Source organism: Hyaena hyaena, unplaced genomic scaffold (assembly GCF_003009895.1).
Source record: "Hyaena hyaena isolate Hyena2069 unplaced genomic scaffold, ASM300989v1 scaffold_44, whole genome shotgun sequence".
Lineage (NCBI taxonomy): Eukaryota > Metazoa > Chordata > Mammalia > Carnivora > Hyaenidae > Hyaena > Hyaena hyaena.
Genome location: NW_024080676.1, coordinates 3937055 through 3958563, shown reverse-complemented (window position 1 = coordinate 3958563; position 21509 = coordinate 3937055). Strand labels below are relative to the sequence as shown.

At 45.0% G+C, this 21509-nt stretch overlaps 2 protein-coding genes across 3 annotated transcripts in view; one reads left to right on the top strand and one right to left on the bottom strand.

Annotated features, from left to right (window-relative positions):
- Positions 1 to 972: 972 nt before the first annotated feature.
- Positions 973 to 13625, top strand: OPALIN (oligodendrocytic myelin paranodal and inner loop protein). Its single transcript, XM_039230173.1, has 7 exons — positions 973 to 1146; positions 1321 to 1424; positions 4305 to 4340; positions 8110 to 8145; positions 8931 to 9050; positions 10414 to 10470; positions 12993 to 13625. The coding sequence occupies exons 2-7, from the start codon at positions 1422 to 1424 to the stop codon at positions 13167 to 13169; spliced, it is 429 nt and encodes a 142-aa protein (XP_039086104.1). The 5' UTR covers positions 973 to 1146; positions 1321 to 1421; the 3' UTR covers positions 13170 to 13625.
- Positions 13626 to 14779: 1154 nt separating this feature from the next.
- Positions 14780 to 21509, bottom strand: part of DNTT (DNA nucleotidylexotransferase) — a 30614-nt gene continuing 23884 nt past the window's right edge. The window contains exons 10-11 of one of the 2 annotated variants that reach the window (XM_039230167.1): positions 17478 to 17561; positions 14780 to 15108 (exon numbers count right to left, since the gene is read on the bottom strand). In XM_039230167.1, coding sequence (XP_039086098.1) covers positions 15022 to 15108; positions 17478 to 17561 — 171 coding nt within the window. In that variant the 3' untranslated portion in view covers positions 14780 to 15021. The remainder of the gene's footprint in view (positions 15109 to 17477; positions 17562 to 21509) is intronic. The other variant, XM_039230168.1, reaches the window with a different exon arrangement.

Below are 21509 nucleotides of genomic sequence, written 5' to 3'. Positions count from 1 at the left end.
CTCTTTCTGTCCTTTGTTGTTGCTGTTGTTAAGACATCTCATTCATTCATTCATTCATTTCCAGTATGGTTAACACACAGTGTTATATTAGTTTGAAGAGTACACTACAGTGATTCAACAGTTCTATACATTACTCAGTGTTCATCGTGATAAAGGTACTCTTAATCCCCTTCACCTGTATTACCCATCCCCCAGTCTCTTCTCTATATTTAAGAGTCTGGTATTTTGTCTGTCTCTTTTTTCTTTGTTTCTTTGGTTTCTCATACTCCACCTATGTGATTCACTGTGTCTTACTTCTTCTGAGGTCACTGCCTCAGAAGTTTATGTTGCTTTAGGCACACAGACCTCCTTCCGGGCTGTGCCCACTTCAGCTCCAGAACTTTGCATATGCTGTTCCCTCTGCCTGCAATCGTCTTCTCCTCTTTCACATGCATCCTAAGTGTCACCTCTCAGGGACATCTAAAGCAACTGTTTAGTCATGCCGATCACTTCGTCTGCTCCTCTCCTAGCGGGTCTCACTTGTTCTGGTTGGGGGTCCGCCTGCTCTTGTGGGAACATACATTCCTCAAGAGTTGGGGCCTTGCCAAGCCCTGAACCATACCCAGAAAACCACCTGACCTACAGAAGCTGTCAAAAAGATTTGTTGAATCATGATGAATGCATTTGTTTAAGTGACCAAATGTATTGGTCATAATTCTATAGTTTCGTTGGCATGGGACTCCAATTCCCTCAGTGATTTAAAGAAGCAAACTCTTAACAAAGAACTCATAAAAAATATAAAGCAGCCATGTCAGTGGCTTCCTCCAGCTCTAGGAGGGTCCCCACTCAAAATGTGAGAGCAGAAGGGAGGCGAGGCCTCTCATTGACCAGGGAGTGTGCTCACTGTGGCAGCCTCCCGTGGTCCCTCGAATACAGAGCAGACTCCAACCCCGTCACACGGGCATCATCTGTGTTGATACCAGTGGGTGTCATCATTGCTGGGACAGCGGTCAACACCGAAGCCTGCAGCGGGGGAGGGTGCAGCCAGCCTCAGCCTGTGTAACCCATTGTTTCTAAAGAGTCCCTGGCTGCAAAGCCACCAAGCTCTCAAGCCAACTGCGGGTTCTTTGCTGAGCTGGAGGTGTAGCTGAGGAACGAGCCTGGAAAGTAAGGAGAGAAAATGAAAACAAAGAGGGTGGATAACCCGGGCCATACACAGTGACCGTGAAGCAGGATGCCATCTCCCGAGGGGTGGGCAGAGGACTTGGCTACTCCCCTGACCATACAAGGCTTGGCCAGAGCTCTCACGAGCCACCCCTTGTGTCACCCTCGCTCGCCCAGCTGGATTCTCCTGCAGATGTGAGTCACAGGCCAATAACACCAGCAAGTAAGGAGCTTGCCGCGGGCAGCATCTGGAGAAGGTTCTTGGGAGGCCGTCAGAAATGGTGAGTACGGGTAGTAGCTTTTCTCACCCCTTCTTCTTTCCTCACTGTAAAACACATCTCCCAGGCATTTAAAGCTCACATCTCTTAATGCAAACGTGACTCTACTCTGGGTACTGTGACTTCAAGGGACTTGGTATTTTATTATTTTCCTCTAAGCAAAATACTAATCATTAAATCAATTCTCCTCTAATATTTGATGATCTCATCTTTCATTTTAATATTAACGTTTTGGTTTTAAAACCCCACACACAACAAGGGTGCAAAGTAGACGTTTCAGCTAAATTCATTTCCCTGTTGAAGCAGCAGTTTGATCCACGCCTTTAACCTCACTTGCGGAGTCACCTTCCTTTGCGCGATCTGCAACGTACTTGTGAGTTGCTTTGGAAACATTCTGATTTTTTTTACTGACTTGTGACACATATTTGGGTATGACTCAATCAAAAGAAGTTTGTTAAGTTAGAAGAGGCTTCTGTGGTTCTGTTATTAAAGAGATTATTAAAAGGAGTTGAATTCTGGCTTTGGAGTTAGGAAGATCCGTGATCTAACCAGACTCAGACCACTTACCAGCAACCTCTCTTGCTCTCGGTCCGCACACTCACGATGTAGGGATTATAGCCTTCCCCTTATGGGGTGCTTATGCATGCGGTGTCTGACACACAACGTCCCCTCAATAACAGTGAGTAATTATCCCATCTCTCCCTTCTTCCCCTCACAAATGGCAAACTTATCATGAGTGACATTTGGCCAGTGAGCTCCTAATGTGCCTTCATCTGAAGATATCGTATGGTGCTTAGGCCAGCAATGAATGTATTGTGGCAAATTCCAGTACTTGGAATGTTGCTGATCTGTGCATGCCATTCCACCCAGTAAGAACTTCCCAAGTGGCTTCCCTGTGCCTTGCTCGGTGCTGGCCAGGTCTTAAAAAAACATGACACCGTGTGACTCCCCACCCCCACACGCCTAGAGTATTTTACAGTTTGGAAGGAGCTGTTACAGATGTTGTTTCCTTTGGGCTTATCCTGTGAGACAGGCAGGGCGAGTTAACATTATCCCTTTTTTAAGGATGGAAAAACTGAGCCTGGGAGAATAGAGTTGCTGGGAGGAAGTGGAGACCAGAGAGTTTGAGTCACTCTTCCAAGGTCACATAGCTCCCAAGTGGCTGAGTCTGGACTGGAATCCAGATCAGGCGACTTGAAGCTTCAGCCCACCCAGCTGCCTCTCTGAAGGATACTGTGTCAGATTCCCCCCACCCAAATTTATGTGATGTTTTCCTTTCCATGGGAGCACTGTACCATGTCTTTACAAAATATGAATGTCTTTCTGAAACTGGCCAAAATCTTCGTCATCCAGATATTGATAAACAGCACATGCTGCTTGTTTGCTGCCCCACCTGTTGCTGCTCCCCCTCTTCTCTGTCCCCCCAAAGGAAGCTTTGTCTTGGGTCTGCTGACATCAGTACCCAGTATCCACTGATGAGATAAGGCTCTGGGCAGCTGTGTTCAATACCATGGCCACCGAGTGTCCTTGCAGCATCTCTGGGCTTGGTTGGTGTTGGCCCGAAGGGCAGTGGTTAGGAACCTTGAGCAAGAAGACCCTGACCTGGGCGCCTGGGTGGCTCAGTTGGTTAAGCATCCGACTTCGGCTCAGGTCAGATCTCATGGTTCGTGGATTCGAGCCCCGCATCAGGCTCTGTGCTGACAGCTCAGAGCCTGGAGCCTGCTTCCGATTCTGTGTCTCCCTCTCTCTCTGCCCCTTCCCCCGCTCATGCTCTGTCCCTCTCTGTCTCAAAAATAAATAAAAAACTACAAAAAAAATTAAAAAAAAAAAAAGAAGACCCTGACCTAAGGTGGCCCAGATATTCATTTTGCTCTAACATTGTCCTTGAAGAGTATCTATCTTGGTCTCAGTAAAGAGCAGCCTGGAAAGAGTGGCATTGGCTGGCCCAAACTGCAGTGACGGAAGATGGGGACAGGGAGGAGGAGCACAGTTTGGTGCCCCATGGAGCTCACAGTCCTTCAATACTGACTCCATATTTGGGGGAGAGGTGAGGCTGGGTGTGGGGTGAGGGGAGGGTACAGAGGGTCACCCTCTCCTCTGTTGTCCTGAGCAGCTGCGCTCCAGCTGGGAACCTGTGCCTCAGACTCAGCACAGACTAAAGCTTTGTCTTTCTCAGGTTCTCTCTCCCGGGAAGGGGAAGGGGGTTAAGGAGCAGGTGTTCTTGTTGGAGCACGATCCTTGTGGGTCTTACGTCCTACCCCCAGCAGAAGGTACCAGATACTTTTAAGCTCACACAATCCCTTAGGGCGCCTGGGTGGCTCAGTTGGTTGAGCATCTGACTCTTGATTTCAGCTCAGGTGATGATCCCAGGGTCATGGGATCAAGTCCCACCTTGGGCTTTGTGCTCAGCATGGAGCCTACTTGAGATTCTCACTCTGTCTCCCTCCCTTTTCCCCTTCTCTCTTTCTCTCTCTCTCTCAAATAAAAAAATAAAAACTCACACAATTCCCTCCCTAAAAGGAGTTCTGGTGAAAAACAACTTTGAGCATTTTGCTGAATGTTTAGTACTATCTTTGCTGCCCTCTGGGTTGGGACCCGTCAGGCAATTACTGGCTGGCCCCTTAATCTGGCCTTGGCTGGGGATCTGAGGAGGGGAGAAGGGGGTGAAGTTGACATGATACTGAGGGAGGAACTCCTGATCCCAGCCTCCTGTGCACCCTTTCCTTCTTTGGGGGCTGAGATCAGGAGCAGAAATTGGGAGATGACCGAGCTTGTGGAATTAGTAGGGTTTCTTGTGAGCCACTGGGTGGGTGACAGTCGGTAGAGGGGTCAGGAGCCTGACTGACCCTTCCTGGAGTGTTAATGTTTCCTTCTCTCCTCCAGAGTTTCTCACTGAACTTCACTCTGCCGGCCAACACGGTAAGTGCAGCAGGCCCCGGGCACCAGGCAGGTCAGCACCCCTGACTTGGCGGGGGGGGGGGAGGGGGCGCAGAGCACATCACACAGAGCCCCTGCCAGGGCATGAGTTGCAGGCTGTCAAAGGCACTTATGAATAGTTGGAGGAGGGAGGGCGGGGTGCCGCTGAGACAAATGCCTTCAATTATAAAAATTGTAAATAAACACTTTGTTTCAGAGAGAGAGAGAGTATGTGTAAGCAGGGGGGTGGGGAGAGGGAGAGGGAGAGAGAGAGAGAGTATCTTAAGCAGGTTCCACACTCAACACAGAGCCTCATGCAGGGCTCGATCCCGTGACTCTGGGATCATGACCTGAGCTCAAATCAAGAGTCAGACACTCAATCAACTGAGCCACCCAGGTGCCCCGAAATAAACATTTTAAAAGGAAAATAGAAAAAATTCAAAACACCTAAATTCCCATCAGCAGAAAACATTGGTGTTGCCCCTTCTAGTCCTGTTTGACTTTATATATATTTTGACTTTTGTTGTCTCTGTACCACTGTGTTCTTACTCTATGTATGATTTTATATAGTTTTATGATAAAAAACTTTCCATCAGGCTTTATAACCATACCTGAGGATAGTCATATGGTATTCCTTCAAGTGAATTATTTCTTTAATTGATTAACCACAATTAAGAATAATTTTGTAATACAAATTGTTATAGCTAAATCCCTGTCTGCACGGGAAGATGATTTCCTTAGTATATGTTCTAGAAGGGCATTGTTGGGGAGACAGGAATGAACAGTTGATGGCTCTTGAATATGGCATGGAGTTGCAAGCCAAATGGAGATCATCAGCTGATGATGGCACAGTCTCAGTCCATAGCTGCTCTTCTGTCTTCTTCCCCCTTGTGTGGAGGTAACACAGCCAGGGCTGTTTTCTAACCAGTACAGCGCTGCTGTGACTGAGCTAGGCACTTTCTTGGCCCAGATTTTTAGTGGTTTGGCTGTGGCAAATTTTTCTGATAAGTGACATGGTGATTCAAAGAGAATAAACTGAATCTACTGGTAGGAGGATGCCTAAGCCAGTGTTCATTTTTTTAAAAAACTTTTTAATGTTTACTTATTTTTGAGAGAGAGACAGAATGTGAGGAGGGGAGGGGCAGAGAGAGGGAGACAAAGAATCTGAAGCAAGCTCCAGGCTCTGAGCTGTCAGCACAGAGCCCAAAATGGGGCTTGAACTCATGAACTGTGACATCATGACTTGAGCCAAAGTTGGACGCTTAACTGCCTGAGCCACCCAGGCACCCCAGCCAGTGTTCATTTTTACTGTAACTTGGGGGCATAGCCCTGGAGAGCAGCAGAAAGGTGCCACCTGTGACTCACGGCCTGCCTTCTGGTGCCTGCTCCTGGCCACCCTGGATTTCTCTGTCCTTCACCTCCCCGGGCACCCACTATGTCCTCCTGGCAGAGCCATGACTTGCTCTGCTTCCTGTTCAGCCTCTGCCTGTTGTCTTCACACAAACTTCCCCATCCCTCTTTTCACCTGTCAAAATCTTATAATCTTATAATATGATCACTGCTGGAACATTCCCCCCAGCTGCTTGAACTCAGCAAATGTATAGAGATCCCAGGTTCTGTCTAATCCTGGCTTGGCTTAGCCTATGAAGGTGACTCGGAGAAACGAGAAGCCATTGCTCGGGGCAGTGGAGGTGAGTTGGGGTAAGTGGGAAGCTTTTATGATGCTGCTCATCACCTTTTGTAGTACTTTCTTTGTTAGTAGCCCATTTCTCTGAGGACTGTCCCCTCCTCCTATGTAGGGCAAACAGTCATCCCGGTTAGTCTGCGGCCTTCTGGTTTTAGCACTGATGACCTACATCCTGGGCAAGTTCTCTGGGTGGTTGGTCATACTGCCCGGCAGTTACCTTCTACTGCATGACCCTCCCCTTCGTGGTGCAGCTGAATGACCCGGAGTGCCAGGGCCCCAGGAGGTAGGGGAGAGGTGAACACCTGACTCATCAGAGCCTGTCTGCAGGGGGGTTGGAACAGGGGCACACATGCGAGTCTGTCTATGCTGAGCTGTACTGAACTGTCAATTTCAAACACTGGGTTGGGGTGCTGCATTTGGTCATGGAAGGCAGTGTAGCACAGTGGTTAAGGGCATAGACCCTGGGGCCAGACCACTTGGCACCCACCACTTAGGGCTGTGTGACCTCACACAAGTTACTTCACTTCTCTGTGTGTCACTCTTATCTGTAAACCGGGAGTCATTATTGTCCTTCTTCACGAGCTGCTGTGAAGAACAAATGAGCAAATATAGGAAAAGTTCTTGAACAGGCACTCAGTAAGTTCTTCTTAATTGTTAGTTGGCACAATTTTAGCAGGGCAGAAAAATCCACCTGGAGAGTGAAAGAAGGAAGCAAACAGGCAGAGAAGAGCACGTGTGCCCAGGAGAGATGAGCAGAGGGAGAGGTGCCTAGAGGGCTGGTTCCAGTCCCCGGAGAAGCCAGACTCCCGCCGGCCTTTGGCTCCACGCGGCATCCCTGCATCTTTAGAGTTAACTCCCCTTTTCTCCCCAAAGCCAGCCCAAGTGAATTTCTAAAATCTAATGACAGAACATCTTACCTGAAACAATATTGGACTCTTTCCGCCACCCTGAGAAATGGAACACTTTAGGTAGATAGCATTAAAGTAGTACCGGGGGACGGCGTGAGTCTGCGTTTAGGTAAAAGTATAACCATTTAAGTATAAATCCCTCCTCTGATGGCAGCTCTTTGAGAAAGAGACCCGGGCTCGGAATCAAACACTCAAGGGCAGATTAGATTTATAGTTACCCTTGGAACCTTGGAAAAGACCTGTAACTTCTCTAAGATCTACTATTTCATTTTCTGGAAGATAGAGACCATAAGTAAAAGCCCAGGCCCCAGGGACGCCAGCGTGCTCGCTGAGGTTGATGATGAAGTAAATAACAGGTCTGATCAGAACTTTGCCAAGTTCAAGAGAAAGACAAAAGTGTATACTTCTGGTACTCGTTGGACCCTCATAACAGTCCTAGAGGTAGGTACTAATATCCTTAGTTTATAGATGAAGAAATGAGGCCCCTTTGCTTGAGTTGAGAAATCACCATTTAACTCTGGGCGAGTGTGAGCCAGGGACATATGCTTTTAACCTCAAAGGGCACAACTTAGTGTAGTTTATGCCAGTTAGTGGCTAATGTGGAGCTCTGTCCCTTGAGATTTATTGATCTGGGCAAGACTCTCACCTGAACAATCTCCTAAATGGGTGAAATCTGGTTCCCCCACTTGGGCAGAGGTATGAACTGGACACATGTACTCATAGATATTCACAACTTCAGATATCTCCCAAAGCCATTTGCTTCGTTGTATATTTGAAAATAAGTAAGGCTTCCATAAAGAAACTTTGTCCACCAGTAGTAGTATCTCTTTCCTTTCTAGCAATGTGAACAAGTGGTCCAAAGCATGCTGGGAAGGGTGTGGGGACTAGGGACAGAAGAAAGCCTTTGTGAGTTGTAAAGTGTCTTATTGCAAATCCACAGGGTCAATAACAAAGCACCTGAATTTCTGAATTCTCTCTCCTTATAGCCAGATTTTATTCCTTCTTACCTAGAAAGCAATCATGTAAGGTTCTTTTTGGCATGTATTGCCACATGTTGTTTTCAATAGAAAGTTTAGCAAAGGGGTGAACTTTGGGCATGATCGCTTAACCTTAGATGGACTTCTTATATGATATGCAGATTTTGTTTCTTCAAGATGCGTGTTCTTTTTTCACACAGACTTCCTCCTCAGTTGTAACAGGTGGGAAAGAAACAGTAAGTATATCCCTAAATTATGGAGCCTTGGTTTGGTCACTTATAAAATGGGAATGACAATGCTCTAGCCATTTCCTACCTTTGCTTTAAAGATTAAAGTTTGATGCGTGAACTGTCACCGAGCACAGAGTGCAGCTCAACAATTATTCTTATGACCAGCTCAACTTAAAAATTAAGGAGAGCATGCAAAAATCACAGATTTAACAAAGCGTTAAACAGAAAACACTGGACACAAAAGAGTACATACATTTCATGTGCATCTAGATGATGTTGGCAAACAAACAAAGCTAATGTATGATGATGGATTTCAGAGTAGTGGTTACACATGCTGTTAGAGGAAGGGAGTACAGGGTGGCTTCAAGGATTCCGGCAATGTTTTGTGTTTTCATCTGCATGCTGATCACCTGTGTGAGTTCATCACGTGAAAAGTGATCCAGCTATATATTTATTATTTATATAGTTTTTGAAATGATTCTCAGCTTTTGCTGTGTTGATGAGATGTGTGTACCTCTGTTCATAGAAATGGCCTGTTCATATCCTTTGCCCATTTTCCTACCTGATTATCACCCTTTCTCCATTGGTTTAAACTATGTAAATTAAGTCCTAAGACATGAGTCATTTGTGGTGGATGTTGCAATCATTTTTTCACTGTATTTTATTACCTTTTGATTTTGTATATGACACTTAAGAGGCCATGTGGGGTTTTGCTTTGTTTTATTTGTAATCAATGGAACTTTTCCTATATTCTTCGAGGACCTGACTCTGCCCTTCTCTCTCTGTGCCAGGACTGTGGGCCTTCTCTTGGATTAGCAGCAGGCATCCCGTCCCTGGTGGCCGCAGCCCTGCTGGTGGCTTTACTATCTATACTGATTCGCCGAAGAAGCAGAAGCAAGGAGTCCACTGAGGTGACTAGAAGCTTCTTTGGGTCTAGATGTATCAGCAGGAATCAGGACTTCAGTGAACTGGATTTGGGCTGAGGGTGTCAGAATCCGAATCTTTTCTGGAGACACAATGGTGGACATTCCTGCCTCCCAATTTCTATCTCAGACTCAAGATAGTATGCTCCAGGCAGAGCCGATTTGTCACACAACCTTTGCTTCAGGAAATCTGTAGCAACAAGGATGGTATTTGGGGTGGCAAAAAGTGGCAGTGGAGAGGGACATGGGTTGCCATGGCAAACGCACGTCTGTACTAGGGGTGTGTTCTCTAAAGTCAAGAAACAAAAGGGCGCAGTCTTCATAAAGAGAGTGGAGATAATCTCAGGAAAGATAGGAGATGAACAGGTGCTGAGGTGTCTATGGTGAGGGCATGTCCACAAGTAGGTGGCTCTGTTGCTCTTTGCCCTTTTTCTACATCTGAGCACACACCAATCACAAGGGAATCTACCAACCCCACCCCTGCAAATGCCGGATTACTCTGGAGACCATGCTCAGAACTCAAAGGGCACCCAGACCAATATCCAAGAGGCTTCCGTGGTTGTAATACAACAATGTTGTGTGGACTCTGGGTTCTAATGCTATCCTCTATTTATGAACAATCCTGCTTTTTCTCATATTGATAAGCGTTAACGTGAGATAGACAAACAAGGCTCTACCCCGGGCTCTGCCATTTAATGAGTTATATGATCCTGAACAAGTGAGTCCACATTTTCATGCCTTGGTTCACTCCACTCCAAAACAGGAGTCATGCAAACTGCCCTCCCTATTTTAAGAGGTAGGCAAGGTTGTCAAGATGGATTGAGATTATGGTTGTAAAGATGTGTTGACAACCTGTAAACTTTAAACATATTGAGATGTATTGTGGTTGTTGTTGGTGTTGTTAATATTTAAGTCATAGTTACTTAACCTTCAATGCACTTTGAAATCATCTAGGAGGCTACAAAAATACCAATCACCAAAACGAATTAAATGAGCACTTCTGGACAATAGAGTTAGAGCATGGAGAATTTTAAATATATACTAAAGAGAATAGTGTAGTGAACTCAATTATCAAAACGTGGCCAGCCTTGTTTGATCTCTACTGCCACCCACTTCTCCCCACTGTCAACCCTGGTTTATTTTTGCAGTAACTTAGAATGATATTTCTCATGTATGGAATTTTTGAGGAGGTAGTTATCACCTGTTTGCTTACTTTGCTTTGTTTTTGAAGCTTTCTGATGATTCTTATGTGCATGCAGGTTTAAGAACCATTGATTTTAATCATGGTCATGGGCAATTGCTGGGATCCTTCATTTATTCTTTCCTTTTAAATGTATTTTTACCAACTTAGGAAAGTGAGAGGCCATGTGAAATTTCAGAAATCTATGACAATCCCAAGATTGCTGAGGTAAGAATTCTTGTTTAAAATCACTGTAGATCACTAATACAGTAAGCAAGCTAAGGGCTTTTAAGCCTTCCATGTACAGGCAAAGTCCAGTGTGAACACGTGTGGAAAAGAGTCGGCCCAGAGAAGCTCAGGCACAAAGGAAGTTCTCACTGTGTTTTTATTGGCTGGACAGGAATTTAGGGTTGATTTAATATTAGAAAGTCAATTTAGGGGCACCTGGGTGGTTCAGTTAGTTAAGTGTCTGATTCTTGATCTCAGCTCAGGTCATGATCTCACAGTTTGTGAGACCGAGCCCTGCGGTGGGCACTGTGCTGACAGCACGGAGCCTACGTGGGATTCTCTCTCCCTCTTTCTTAGCTGCTCCCCCACTCATGCTCATGCTCATGCTCTCTCTCAAAACAAATCAATACACTTTAAAAAAAGAAAATCAGGGGCACCTGGGTGGCTCCGTCAGTTAAGCGTCTGACTTCGGCTCAGGTCATGATCTCATGGCTCATGAATCCAACCTCCGTGTTGGGCTCTGTGCTGACAGCTCGGAGCCTGGAGACTGCTTCGGATTCTGTGTCTCCCTCTCTCTCTGCCCCTCCCCTGCTCATACTCTGTCTCTCTCTCCTTCTCTTGAAAATAAATAAACCTTAGGGGCGCTGGGGTGGCTCAGTTGGTTAAGCGTTCGACTTCAGCTCAGGTCATGATCTCACAGTTGGTTGGTTTGAGCCTCACATCAGGCTCTGTGCTGACAGCTCAGAGCCTGGAGCCTGCTTTGGATTCTGTGTCTCCATCTCTCTCTGCACCTCCCCTGCTCATACTCTGTCTCTTTCTCTCTCCTTCAAAATAAATAAGCATTAAAAAATTTTTAATTTTAAAAAATCAATATTATTTATTTCGCTGACAAATTAAAAGAGAAAAATTGTGTGGTCATCTCAACAGAAGACAGTCCAAGAAAATTAAACAGCCATTTGTGATGTGAACTTTTACCAAACTGAAAATAAAATAGGAACTTCCTTAACCTATAAGAAGACATCGTTATTTTACAAATCTGCAGCACACATCATATCTAAAGGTAAAATGTTAATGAACTCTCTCTAAGATCGGAAACAAAACAAGGATGCTCTATTCAATACTGACTTCTATTCAGTACTGTACTTTAGATCCTAGTCAATGCAGTAGGATAAGAAAAAGAAGTAGAAATTAACTTGATTGGGGGGAATTCCTTCACAATGTATACATATATCAAATAATTACATCATACTCCTTAAGCATCTTATAATTTTGTTTGTCAGTTATACCTCAATAAAGATTAAAAAAGAAATAGGATAAAGAAGAAAAAGAAGTAGAAAATATAAGATTGGAAAAGAAGAAAGAGAATGTCATGATTTCCAGATGATATGATTATCTACATAGAAAAGCCAAATTATCTACAGATAAATTATTAGAATTAAGCAAAGACTCTAACAAGCTACCTGGATATGAAATCAATATACAAAAGTAATTTGCCTTTCTAAAAATCACTAGGAATCAATTAGAAAAAGTCATTTTTAAAAATCCCATTTTGTAGTGGTATTAAAAATATGTAGAATGCTAAGGAATAAATCTAACAAAAACTGTAACCCCTTTATGGAGACTAATGAAACTTCAGTAAAAGATATTAAATGAGACCTGAACAATGGGAGTTACATCAAGCTTCTGGATAGGAAGACTCAAAAGCTGAAGATGTTGAACAACCTCAAATCATTCTATATGATAAATATAGATTCCAATATAAATCCCAACAGATTTTTGTTTCATGGAACTCAGTAAGAGGCTCCTAAAATCTGTATGGAAGAAGGCAGGAAAACATTTTTTTAAATAGCAAGGAACAGACAGAACAGAGAGGAAACAAATACGAAGATGGTGCATTTAAACTCAACCACATCAGTAACTTTATCAAATGTAAATGGTCTAGGGACACCTGGGTGGCTCAGTTGGTTGACTCTTGATTTTGGTCCAGGTCATTGGGCTCTGTACTGAGCATGGAGCCTGCTTGGGATTCTCTCTCTCTCCCTCTACCCATTTCTCCTGCTCGCACTCTGTCTCTCTCTCTAAAAAGAAAAATCTGCAAAATGTTTTTAAAAATGTAAACGGTCTAAATATCCCAATTAAAAGGCAGAGATATAAAAATCAAAATTTATATCAGATTGGATATAAAAACAAGATCCAACTATATACTGCCCACAAAAACTCACTTTAAATATAAAGACGCTGATAAATCAAAGGTAAAAGGAATGAGAAAGAAATACCATGCTAACATTAATCAAAAGAGATTGGCCTGAAAGAACCTGCCAAGGCACTAAACTTGGCTGTATAGGCCTCTCCTCATTTGTTTTCTGTCTCTCAAGGGTCATATCCTTTCTTGCCTGATGTCCAGTGTCTTGAAAACTATTGTTTTAAATGTTTTTCCGGACTTTTGGTTGTTTCAGGTGGGAGGGTAAATCTGGTTGCTGTTACTTTTCTCTATTTTTGAAACACCTGTTTGTTTTCCCAAGAATCCTAGGCGATCACCCGCACGGGAGAAGGATATCACGGGAGTGGAAGAAGCCCACATATATGTGAGGACTGTAGCGGGAAATGAAGAGCCCGTGCATGACACGTACCGTCCCGCTGTTGAAATGGAGAGAAGACGGGGACTGTGGTGGCTTGTGCCCAGATTGAGTCTGGAATGACGCCGTTTAGTCAAGGAGCAGGTATGGAGCTGGAACAGAGCTGAACACCCGTGGCTTTGTGCTCGGAGTGAGGAGAGACGCCAAGCTGCTCCTTAAACCGATCTAAATTTCATGTGTAGACCTGGAAAACTTTCGGGTTGGTTTGTCTCTGTAGGTGACAGAGCCAAAGGTTCACTCCGATACTCAGATCTTCTTGTTTAATATGCAGTGAAGCACCAAATGAGGTCCAGAAGGAGCCCTTTGATCCTATTCTTGACTCCTGCCTTTCTTTTCTTTATGATTTTGGGAAGGGACTTGATTTCTGAGTGTTTTGCCTTATCATTTTTTTTCCCATCTCTTTTCTCAAAAAGAAAAAAAAACAAAAACAAAGTCTTCAGACCTGGCTTCTGTGGGAAGATTGGCCAAGGCCAGCAGGGTGCAAGTTGGGATATAAATAAAACTTAAAGAGGATTGTGAGGGGAAGCAATTTCTTATTTCTGAACATTTTGAGATAGAAATCCTGAGGAGCCATATGGTCCCTGACTACAGGGGGAGCACAGAGCGGAATCATTCACTGCTCCCATTTGCTCAAAGAGTATTTAAGGAAGGCAATTCTGCAGGCGAGTGTGTGTGTGTGTGTGTGTGTGTGTGTGTGTGTGTGTGTGTGTGTTGAGGGTAAATAGGGTGGAATGAAGGCAAAGGTTGTTCCAAGAGATTATTAGAAATGAGGGCTATATCCATTTTGTGGGAATGGAGAGAAAGGCCCCCGTCCTTGGACTATTGTGGGGAAAAACTCACTGGCAAGGAGAGTGGGCAAGAGGACTCTGAGTGGATGAACACAGGACCAAAGGGCGGGGCTAAGTAGCAGTTTGCCTGCGGACCCATCAGCTGGCTCGGGCCAGGCCTTCACCGTTGCTTCTGTGATGGGGCTCCCAGGAGTCCTGGTTCCGCCATGCAGGGCCATTGCTGGGGAACAGGCAGGGTCTCCCGGTGAGAGAGCCTGGGTCCGTGGTATCTCAGGATCCACCCACCAGCTCCACTCTGATAATGTTGTAGAGACATTCCTTTCTCACCCAAAGACCTCTGATTGCCCAGAAACATGCCCTTCTTCTTCCAGCAACTAAGAACAGGTTCTACAAACCCAGTTACTGCCAATGCCAACATGTGCTTTCAAAGCTGCCTTCCTTAAGCAGGGAGTGGGGTTCCCCAAGATGAAAGGACCAAGAGACAGTGTCTCCCTGAGAGGGAAGGGCCACTGAGATCCAGAGAGAGACTCAGAGATAGCTGGGTGCCCAGGGAAGCAGCTCTGGTGAGAGGAGGAGCAGACAATGGCCTGAGCAAAGTGGGTCAAGAGTTAGTACCCCCTCCTCCAGAAGCTTCAGAAGGGACCCAGAACCCCCTCCAGAATCTCTGATCTTCTAGTCAAACCTGTTTCTCTCAAGATAAATCTTGAACTCTTCATTGTTTCATTTTGTCACATTTTTGTTTAGAATATTTTATAGTATTTGAGTGAAAAAGAAGACCCCACCATCTTGTTTCCTCCTATTTTTATTGCAAATGTATAGTATTTCAGCTACACTTTGGGCAAAGTGGGCTTTGACGAGCCCCCTTGGAAACGAGCCATCAACACAACAATGTTTCTGTGGAAAAATGCATTGTGAAGTCTAAGCAACTGTCATACTAATGGCCTGTTAGAGCAAAACCCATTACCAGGGGGTGGTGCCTTATCATGTTTCCAAAACTATTTCTAAAAGCAGTCTGCATTTCAATAGGGCTTAAAAAATCTCATGTTTTCCTAAGGCATCTTTAGTATAATATGGAGCATAATTTACTTAACCTGAAAAGAAAATCTGAAAAAAGTTGACAACTTTTTCTAGGCATTTCTTTCCCATGGTTCAATGTAATCCAATCCCAGATGTGCAAAAATTTCTTCTTCGCTTTCTGCTCTGAGGAATTTTTTCTGAAAGCATAAAAAGAAATATGTGCGTTCAGATACTTTTAAATATCTTCATGCTGACATAGTGAAAGTCTTACTTTGTAAATTATCTTGGCAGAATGGATTATTGCTAAAGCATAATTCCCTGCTTCTGAGTATAAAAAGTCATCTTGATTTCTCATTTTTAAATATTAACTGACTTCTGTAATTTTAATATTTTCCCACCCCAAAATATGGTATTTTATAAATTAAGGTAAAATTGGGGCGCCTGGGTGGCTTAGTCGGTTAAGCGTCCGACTTTCGCTTAGGTCATGATCTCGCGGTTCGTGGGTTCGAGCCCCGCGTCGGGCTCTGTGCTGACTGCCAGCTCAGAACCTGGAGCCTGTTTCAGTCTGTGACTCCCTCTCTCTCTGACCCTCCCCTGCTCATGCTGTCTCTCTCTCTCGATCCTAGAAATAAAATAAATAAATAAATAAATAAATAAAGGTAAAATTATGACAGCCTTACATATTTAGCTAAAGGTATTTAGTATTTTTCCAATGGGTCTGTTGTTCTTAACCACAGTTGTTTATTAGAATCCCTAAAGGAACTTTAAAAAAAAAACACTGACGCCTGAGCTACACTCCAGTTCAATGAAATCAGAATCTCAGGAGAGGTCCTGTGGCCAGTCTGTGTAAAGGCTCTGGGTAAGTCTCACACGCAGCCAGGATTATGTACTCCTGCTCCAGGGAATGAGGAGAGGCAATTATAGGATACTGTTTTAAATGAATTATTTTTAATGTTTAGTTTTTTGAGAGAGAGAGAGAGACAGAGCTCAAGCAGGGGAAGGGGCAGAGAGAGAGGCAGACACAGAATCCGAGCAGGCTGGTCCAGGTTCTGAGCTGTCAGCACAGAGAACAATGTGGGGCTTGAACTCACACACCGCGAGATCGGGACCTGGGCCGAAGTCAGTCGCTTAACCGACTAAGCCACCCAGGTGCCCCAATCATAGGATACTTGCATATGCTGGGTTCTCCTTCTGGCCTTCCTCATCTGCCCGCCCCCACCCCCCTGGCTCCTACCCCATGATCTCTTTTAGATGAAAACACCACTTTGCCCTCATCCCTTCTTGCCTATAGCAGTGTTGGACATTTAAGATGCACGCCGTTATGAAGCATTTAGTCTGTGTTAATTTGCAAGCATTCCTACACTGCGTTACATGAATCTGCCTCCACTCACATGCTTGACAGCTGAGGCTTTCCTGCCAACATCTATGGCCCTTTTGTCTGACAGCAGCACCTTGATTTTTCTTTGAGAAACCACCCTTCCCGACTCTCGGTCTGAGAGGATCAGGAGGGGCTAATTCCATCTCCAAGGAGGGCCATGCGATCAAAGCCTGGCCAATCAGAGCCATGGTGAAGGGATAAGGGATGGCCACCCGACCCAGGCCTGGCCAACGAATATCATCTAGGACTCTTTCCAGAACTATTAGGAAAGAGTCTCTTCTCTGTTAAGTTGGAAGGATGGGAATCATGGGAAAACATGCCCGAGGCTGAAACCAACACCGAGGAGAACCTGCATCAGCACCTGGATACAGACAGACCTGAGGTGAGTATTACCCCCAGATGCTGCAGCATACAAGCCAAGTATACTTTTTTCATCCCACCTTGGACTGGGTTTCTAACACTTGTAACTGAGACAGCTCAAACTAAATTACAGCTCCTGTAGGCTGTCAGCACCTAGAGGGTAAAGATAACTTCTAGTTATTTCGTGTCTTATTCCCCCTCAGAGTTTAGTTTAGCGTCCTTGGCCACTGTAAGAACAGTAGACCCTGGCGTGTAGATTTAACAGATGAATATTTAACTCTTCATAATTCATGCAGTAATTTATCATTTTGCCGAGGCACGAATTTGGATCCTGCCCAGTGCAAGTCTAGCACACCAAGTGAGTTACATAGCTGGGGAGGGAGACTTACTGACTGCTCATCTACATCTCAGGGCAGCTCTGTGGCTCTCCCTCTTGCCAAATGCTCTCATTAATGATCCAGTGGTCACTCAAAACGCTACTGCCCAGTGCATTTAAGGGTACTTGAGTGGTATTTGTGATTTGGGGGAACCCTTGGTTTTCTTTGGAGTTATTCATTGCAAACACCAAAGATATATCCAACACAATTAACGTTCACTGCTGGACTGGTTCTAAGCACCCAACATGCTCATCATCTTTGAGCCCAAAGACCTTGAGGTATATTCTGGGCCAGGGGGGGACCATGCTTCCATCAGAACCTCTCCAGCTGCCTTCAACTGTGATCTGTGGGAATAGGACACTCAGGGCAAACATCAGTTCAGGAAAAGTGCTCAGGGAGCCAGCCACAGGGATGAGGATCAAAGCAGCCCATCCTGGGGAGGTGACTCTACCTTGGTCTTGTCATATAAAGCATGGTTATCCAGGATCATCTTGCGCTCGTGCGTGGCATACCGCCGGATGTCTCTCTCAAACTGCTGGACAAGATATAAGTAAAATAAATTACTATTAAGTTTAGAATGTCTTCGGTATTATGTGTTTAGAGATATCAAAATCCCTATAATGAAATATCTATTTATCTCCAGGGAACATTCTGAAAGCAATTTTCTCTCCAAGGGCAAAGCTCTGTGACGACACACTAGAATGTAAGCTCCTTGAAAACGGGAGCCTGACTGGCTTTGTTCATAACCATGTTCCCTTCTCTGATAGTGGCTGGCACACAGAAGATGGACAGCAAGTGTTTGATGAATGAATAAATAAATGCTGTGAGGACTGTGTCCAGGATAATACCTGGTCCCAAGCAAATGCTGGATAAATAATAGTTGTTTTTTATTTGGAGCATCATCATGGTAAAAGAGAATGAGGAGTGAGGAGACCCAAATTCCAGCCTGGATTTTGTCCCTATTTGGCTCCGTCTCTTTTGGCAAGTCACCCAGCTTCTCTGAATCTTGACTGGTCAGCAGGAGGATGAAGAAAGTACATTAGTAGGGTCCCTTCTGGCTCTAACAGCCTCTTGGATGAGATTCTGTAAAACCGATGATTTGAGCCACCTGTCCCAGAATAGCATGTCCTATCATCAAGGCAGGCTCTGAGGGTGCAGGGAGTGAAAACTGAAGCCTAAGATAGAGGATAGTGAATAAAGCTGCTGTTGAGGTTAAGCACAGATCCAGAAATGTTGATCTTTCCTTGCGATATTCAGAGGAAAGCACGGGATAGTTGCGCCCTCTAGTGGCAAAGAGCCTTTCCTAGTTTAGGAAAGTTGGCTGAGGCTGGGACCCCCTCCCCACCACCGCTGGTGTGTAAGAAAACAGAGCCAAGTGGACTCTGCGGGGAGAGCTCCAGGCAGACGAACAGCTAGAACACAGCCTTAGCGTGGAGCGAATCTTAGTGTGGAGCGAGCCTGGCCTGTTTAGGAAGAGAGCAGTAGGAGAGGAGTTCAGAGGGATGAGGGGGTGAGATCATGCAGAGTCTCATGAGACACTGTAGTTTACTCTGAGTTAAATGAGGGAGTCTCTGCAAGGCTTTGATCAGGGGAGGAACCTGATCTGACTTATGTTACAGGGGGATCACTCAGCTGTACCAGACAAGGCCTGAAACAGGCAATGACATCCTTCTTAATATCTATGGAGAGTGTACCTTATGCCAGGCGCTGGGCTCACTTCTTGCTTTATATTAATTTTCTGATCTGCTCTATCACCACTAATATTTAACAGCTTCTAAAAGAGTCTAAAAGACTCTTTAATTACCTTGAAGGGAACATATTTTTTAACAGACTTTTTTAAATGTTTATTATTTTTTAAAGTTTTAAATATTTTTTTTATTTTTGAGAGAGAGAAACAGAGCATGAATGGGGGAGGGGCAGAAAGAGAGAGAGAGAGAAAGAGAGAGGAGAGAGGCAGAATCCAAAGCAGGCTCCAGGCTCTGGGCTGTCAGCACAGAGGCCAAGGCGTGGCTCGAACCCACAAACTGTGAAATCATGACCTTAGCCGAAGTCAGATGCTTAACCGACTGAGCCACACAGGGACCCCTAATGTTTATTTATTTTTGAAAGAAAGAGAGGGAGAAAGAGACAGAGGATCCAAAATGGGCTCTGCGCTGACAGCTGAGAGCCTGATGTGGGGCTCGAACTCACAAACCATGAGATCATGACCTGAACCAAAGTCAAATGCTTAACTGACTGAGCCACCCAAGTGCCCCTCGAAGAGAACAGTTTTAAGTATGTAGTTGGACTCAAAATTGTGCTGGGATGCTCATTACAATCCTGTGAAGTGGGGCTGCTGTTAGTCCATTTTTCAGAGGAAGAAAGCATGCCCAGAGAGCCTAAGTCATTTACCTGAGGCCATACAACCTATGGTAGAGCTGGTCCCCAGAATCCTGAATCCCAAAGCTCAGGCACTTTACCCAAGACGGTTTAAAATCCTCTGCTTTAGGCGTGCCTGGGTGGCTCAGTCAGTTAAGCATCTGGCTTTGGCTCAGGTCATGATCTCATGGTTTATGGGTTCAAGCCTCGCTTCGGGCTCTGTGCTGATAGCTAGCTCAGAGCCTGGAGCCTGTTTCGGATTCTGTGTCTCCCTCTCTTTCTGCCCCTCTCCTGCTCACACTGTCTCTCTCTCTCTCTCAAAAATAAATAAAACATTAAAAAAAATAAAATCCTCTGCTTTAAAACCTCTTTAGTGGGGTACCACTAGAGCGTCCAACTTCAGCCCAGGTGATGATCTTATTGCTCGTGAGTTTGAGCCCCGCATCGGGCTCTATGCTGACGGCTCAGAGCCTAAAGCCTGCTTCAGATTCTGTCTCCATCTCTCTGCACTTCCCCTGCTTGCTCTCTGTCTGTCTCTCTCAAATATAAAATAAAATAAAATAAAATAAAATAAAATAAAATAAAATAAAATAAAATAAAATAAATAAATAAATAAAACCTCTCTAGTTTCTCACAACGACCCTGCAAAATAGGCAGGGCTAGGACGAGGTCTTATGTTTCAAATGAAGGAAGCTGAACATTGAGCAGGGGCTTTGGCGCTACAGTCTGACTGTATCATTGGTCACAACAGACTTCAGATTGGCCAAGGGCTGCTGCATACAGTTGTGCAAGTTGTGCACTGCAGAACTCTAGAGGGCACCATTCACATTTGTAATCCCCAAGTTGAGGTGAGGTTCATAGATGACTTGAATTGTCTTGAGAACACTTCCCAGGCCCTGAAATCTTTGGGTAAAAAGGTGAAGTTGAATTTCTCACCTGCAGAATTTTAGACTAAACCTAATTCTGGTCATCCACCAACAGGTACCCACTTGGAGACAAAACCCACCGTATTCAGTGGTTGCATAAGCAGGGCATAAAGATAATAACACAAATGGGGCGCCTGGGTGGCTTAGTCGGTTGAGCGTCCGACTTTCGCTTAGGTCATGATCTCGCGGTTCGTGGGTTCGAGCCCCGCGTCGGGCTCTGTGCTGACTGCCAGCTCGGAGCCTGGAGCCTGTTTCTGAGTCTGTGTCTCCCTCTCTCTCTGACCCTCCCCTGCTCACGCTGTCTCTCTCTCTCCTAGAAATAAAAAAAAAATAAAAAAATAAAAATAAAAAGATAATAACACAAGTAGCTACCATATGCTGAGCACGCACCATATTCGAACACATGCAGCCTCTCATTTAACCCAAACGGCGACAATAAGAAGCGGGTACCACGATTATCCACAACAAAGATGGGGCAACGGGGGCTCAAAGAGGTTAAATAATTTCAAGTCACTGGGCAAAACGCTTAGTGTTCTATCAGCGCCTGCGGAACCAATAGCAGCAATGTCCAAGAACTGAGAGAAGAGACTAAAATGGGCTGAAAACATGCCTGTCTTTAAACAAAATGGACAAAAGGCAACCGTTTCTACCAGTGACGCCTAACTGGCCTGACCTTGTATAACTTGGGACTTGTTTTTGGAACCCTCCTCTGTCTCACCAGACTCTGGCCCCCAGAGTCACGTCTGTTGAACAAGCTGCATTCACGATATATTATTTTACCAGGTTTTCCAACTTTTATGCATGAAAAATGTCAGCCAACATTTTTGATGAGGGTGAGAAATTCTAGGGCCAAGACCCTCTGCTGAAATAATTGCACTCTCAGGCAAAGACACCAGGCATTTAGCTCAAGGTTGAGGACAATTACTTTTATGTCATTCATCCATGTGAAACCCTCTAACGACTCACGTCACTCAAGTAACAGCTAGCTGACTGGGGACACTGATGAAAGCAGGCAGTGCTTACATCAGGCGGGGGAAGCTCACGCTAATGAGATTCAAATCTGGGCACCATCGCTGTGAATGTAACAGGATGGGAGTGAGAGCTGCCACTTGGCAAGCACCGATCACATGCACGGAGTGGCGCTGGGGACTTTGCCAGCTTCATCTCACCCATCCCTGCAGCCCAGGGAGGTGACCCAG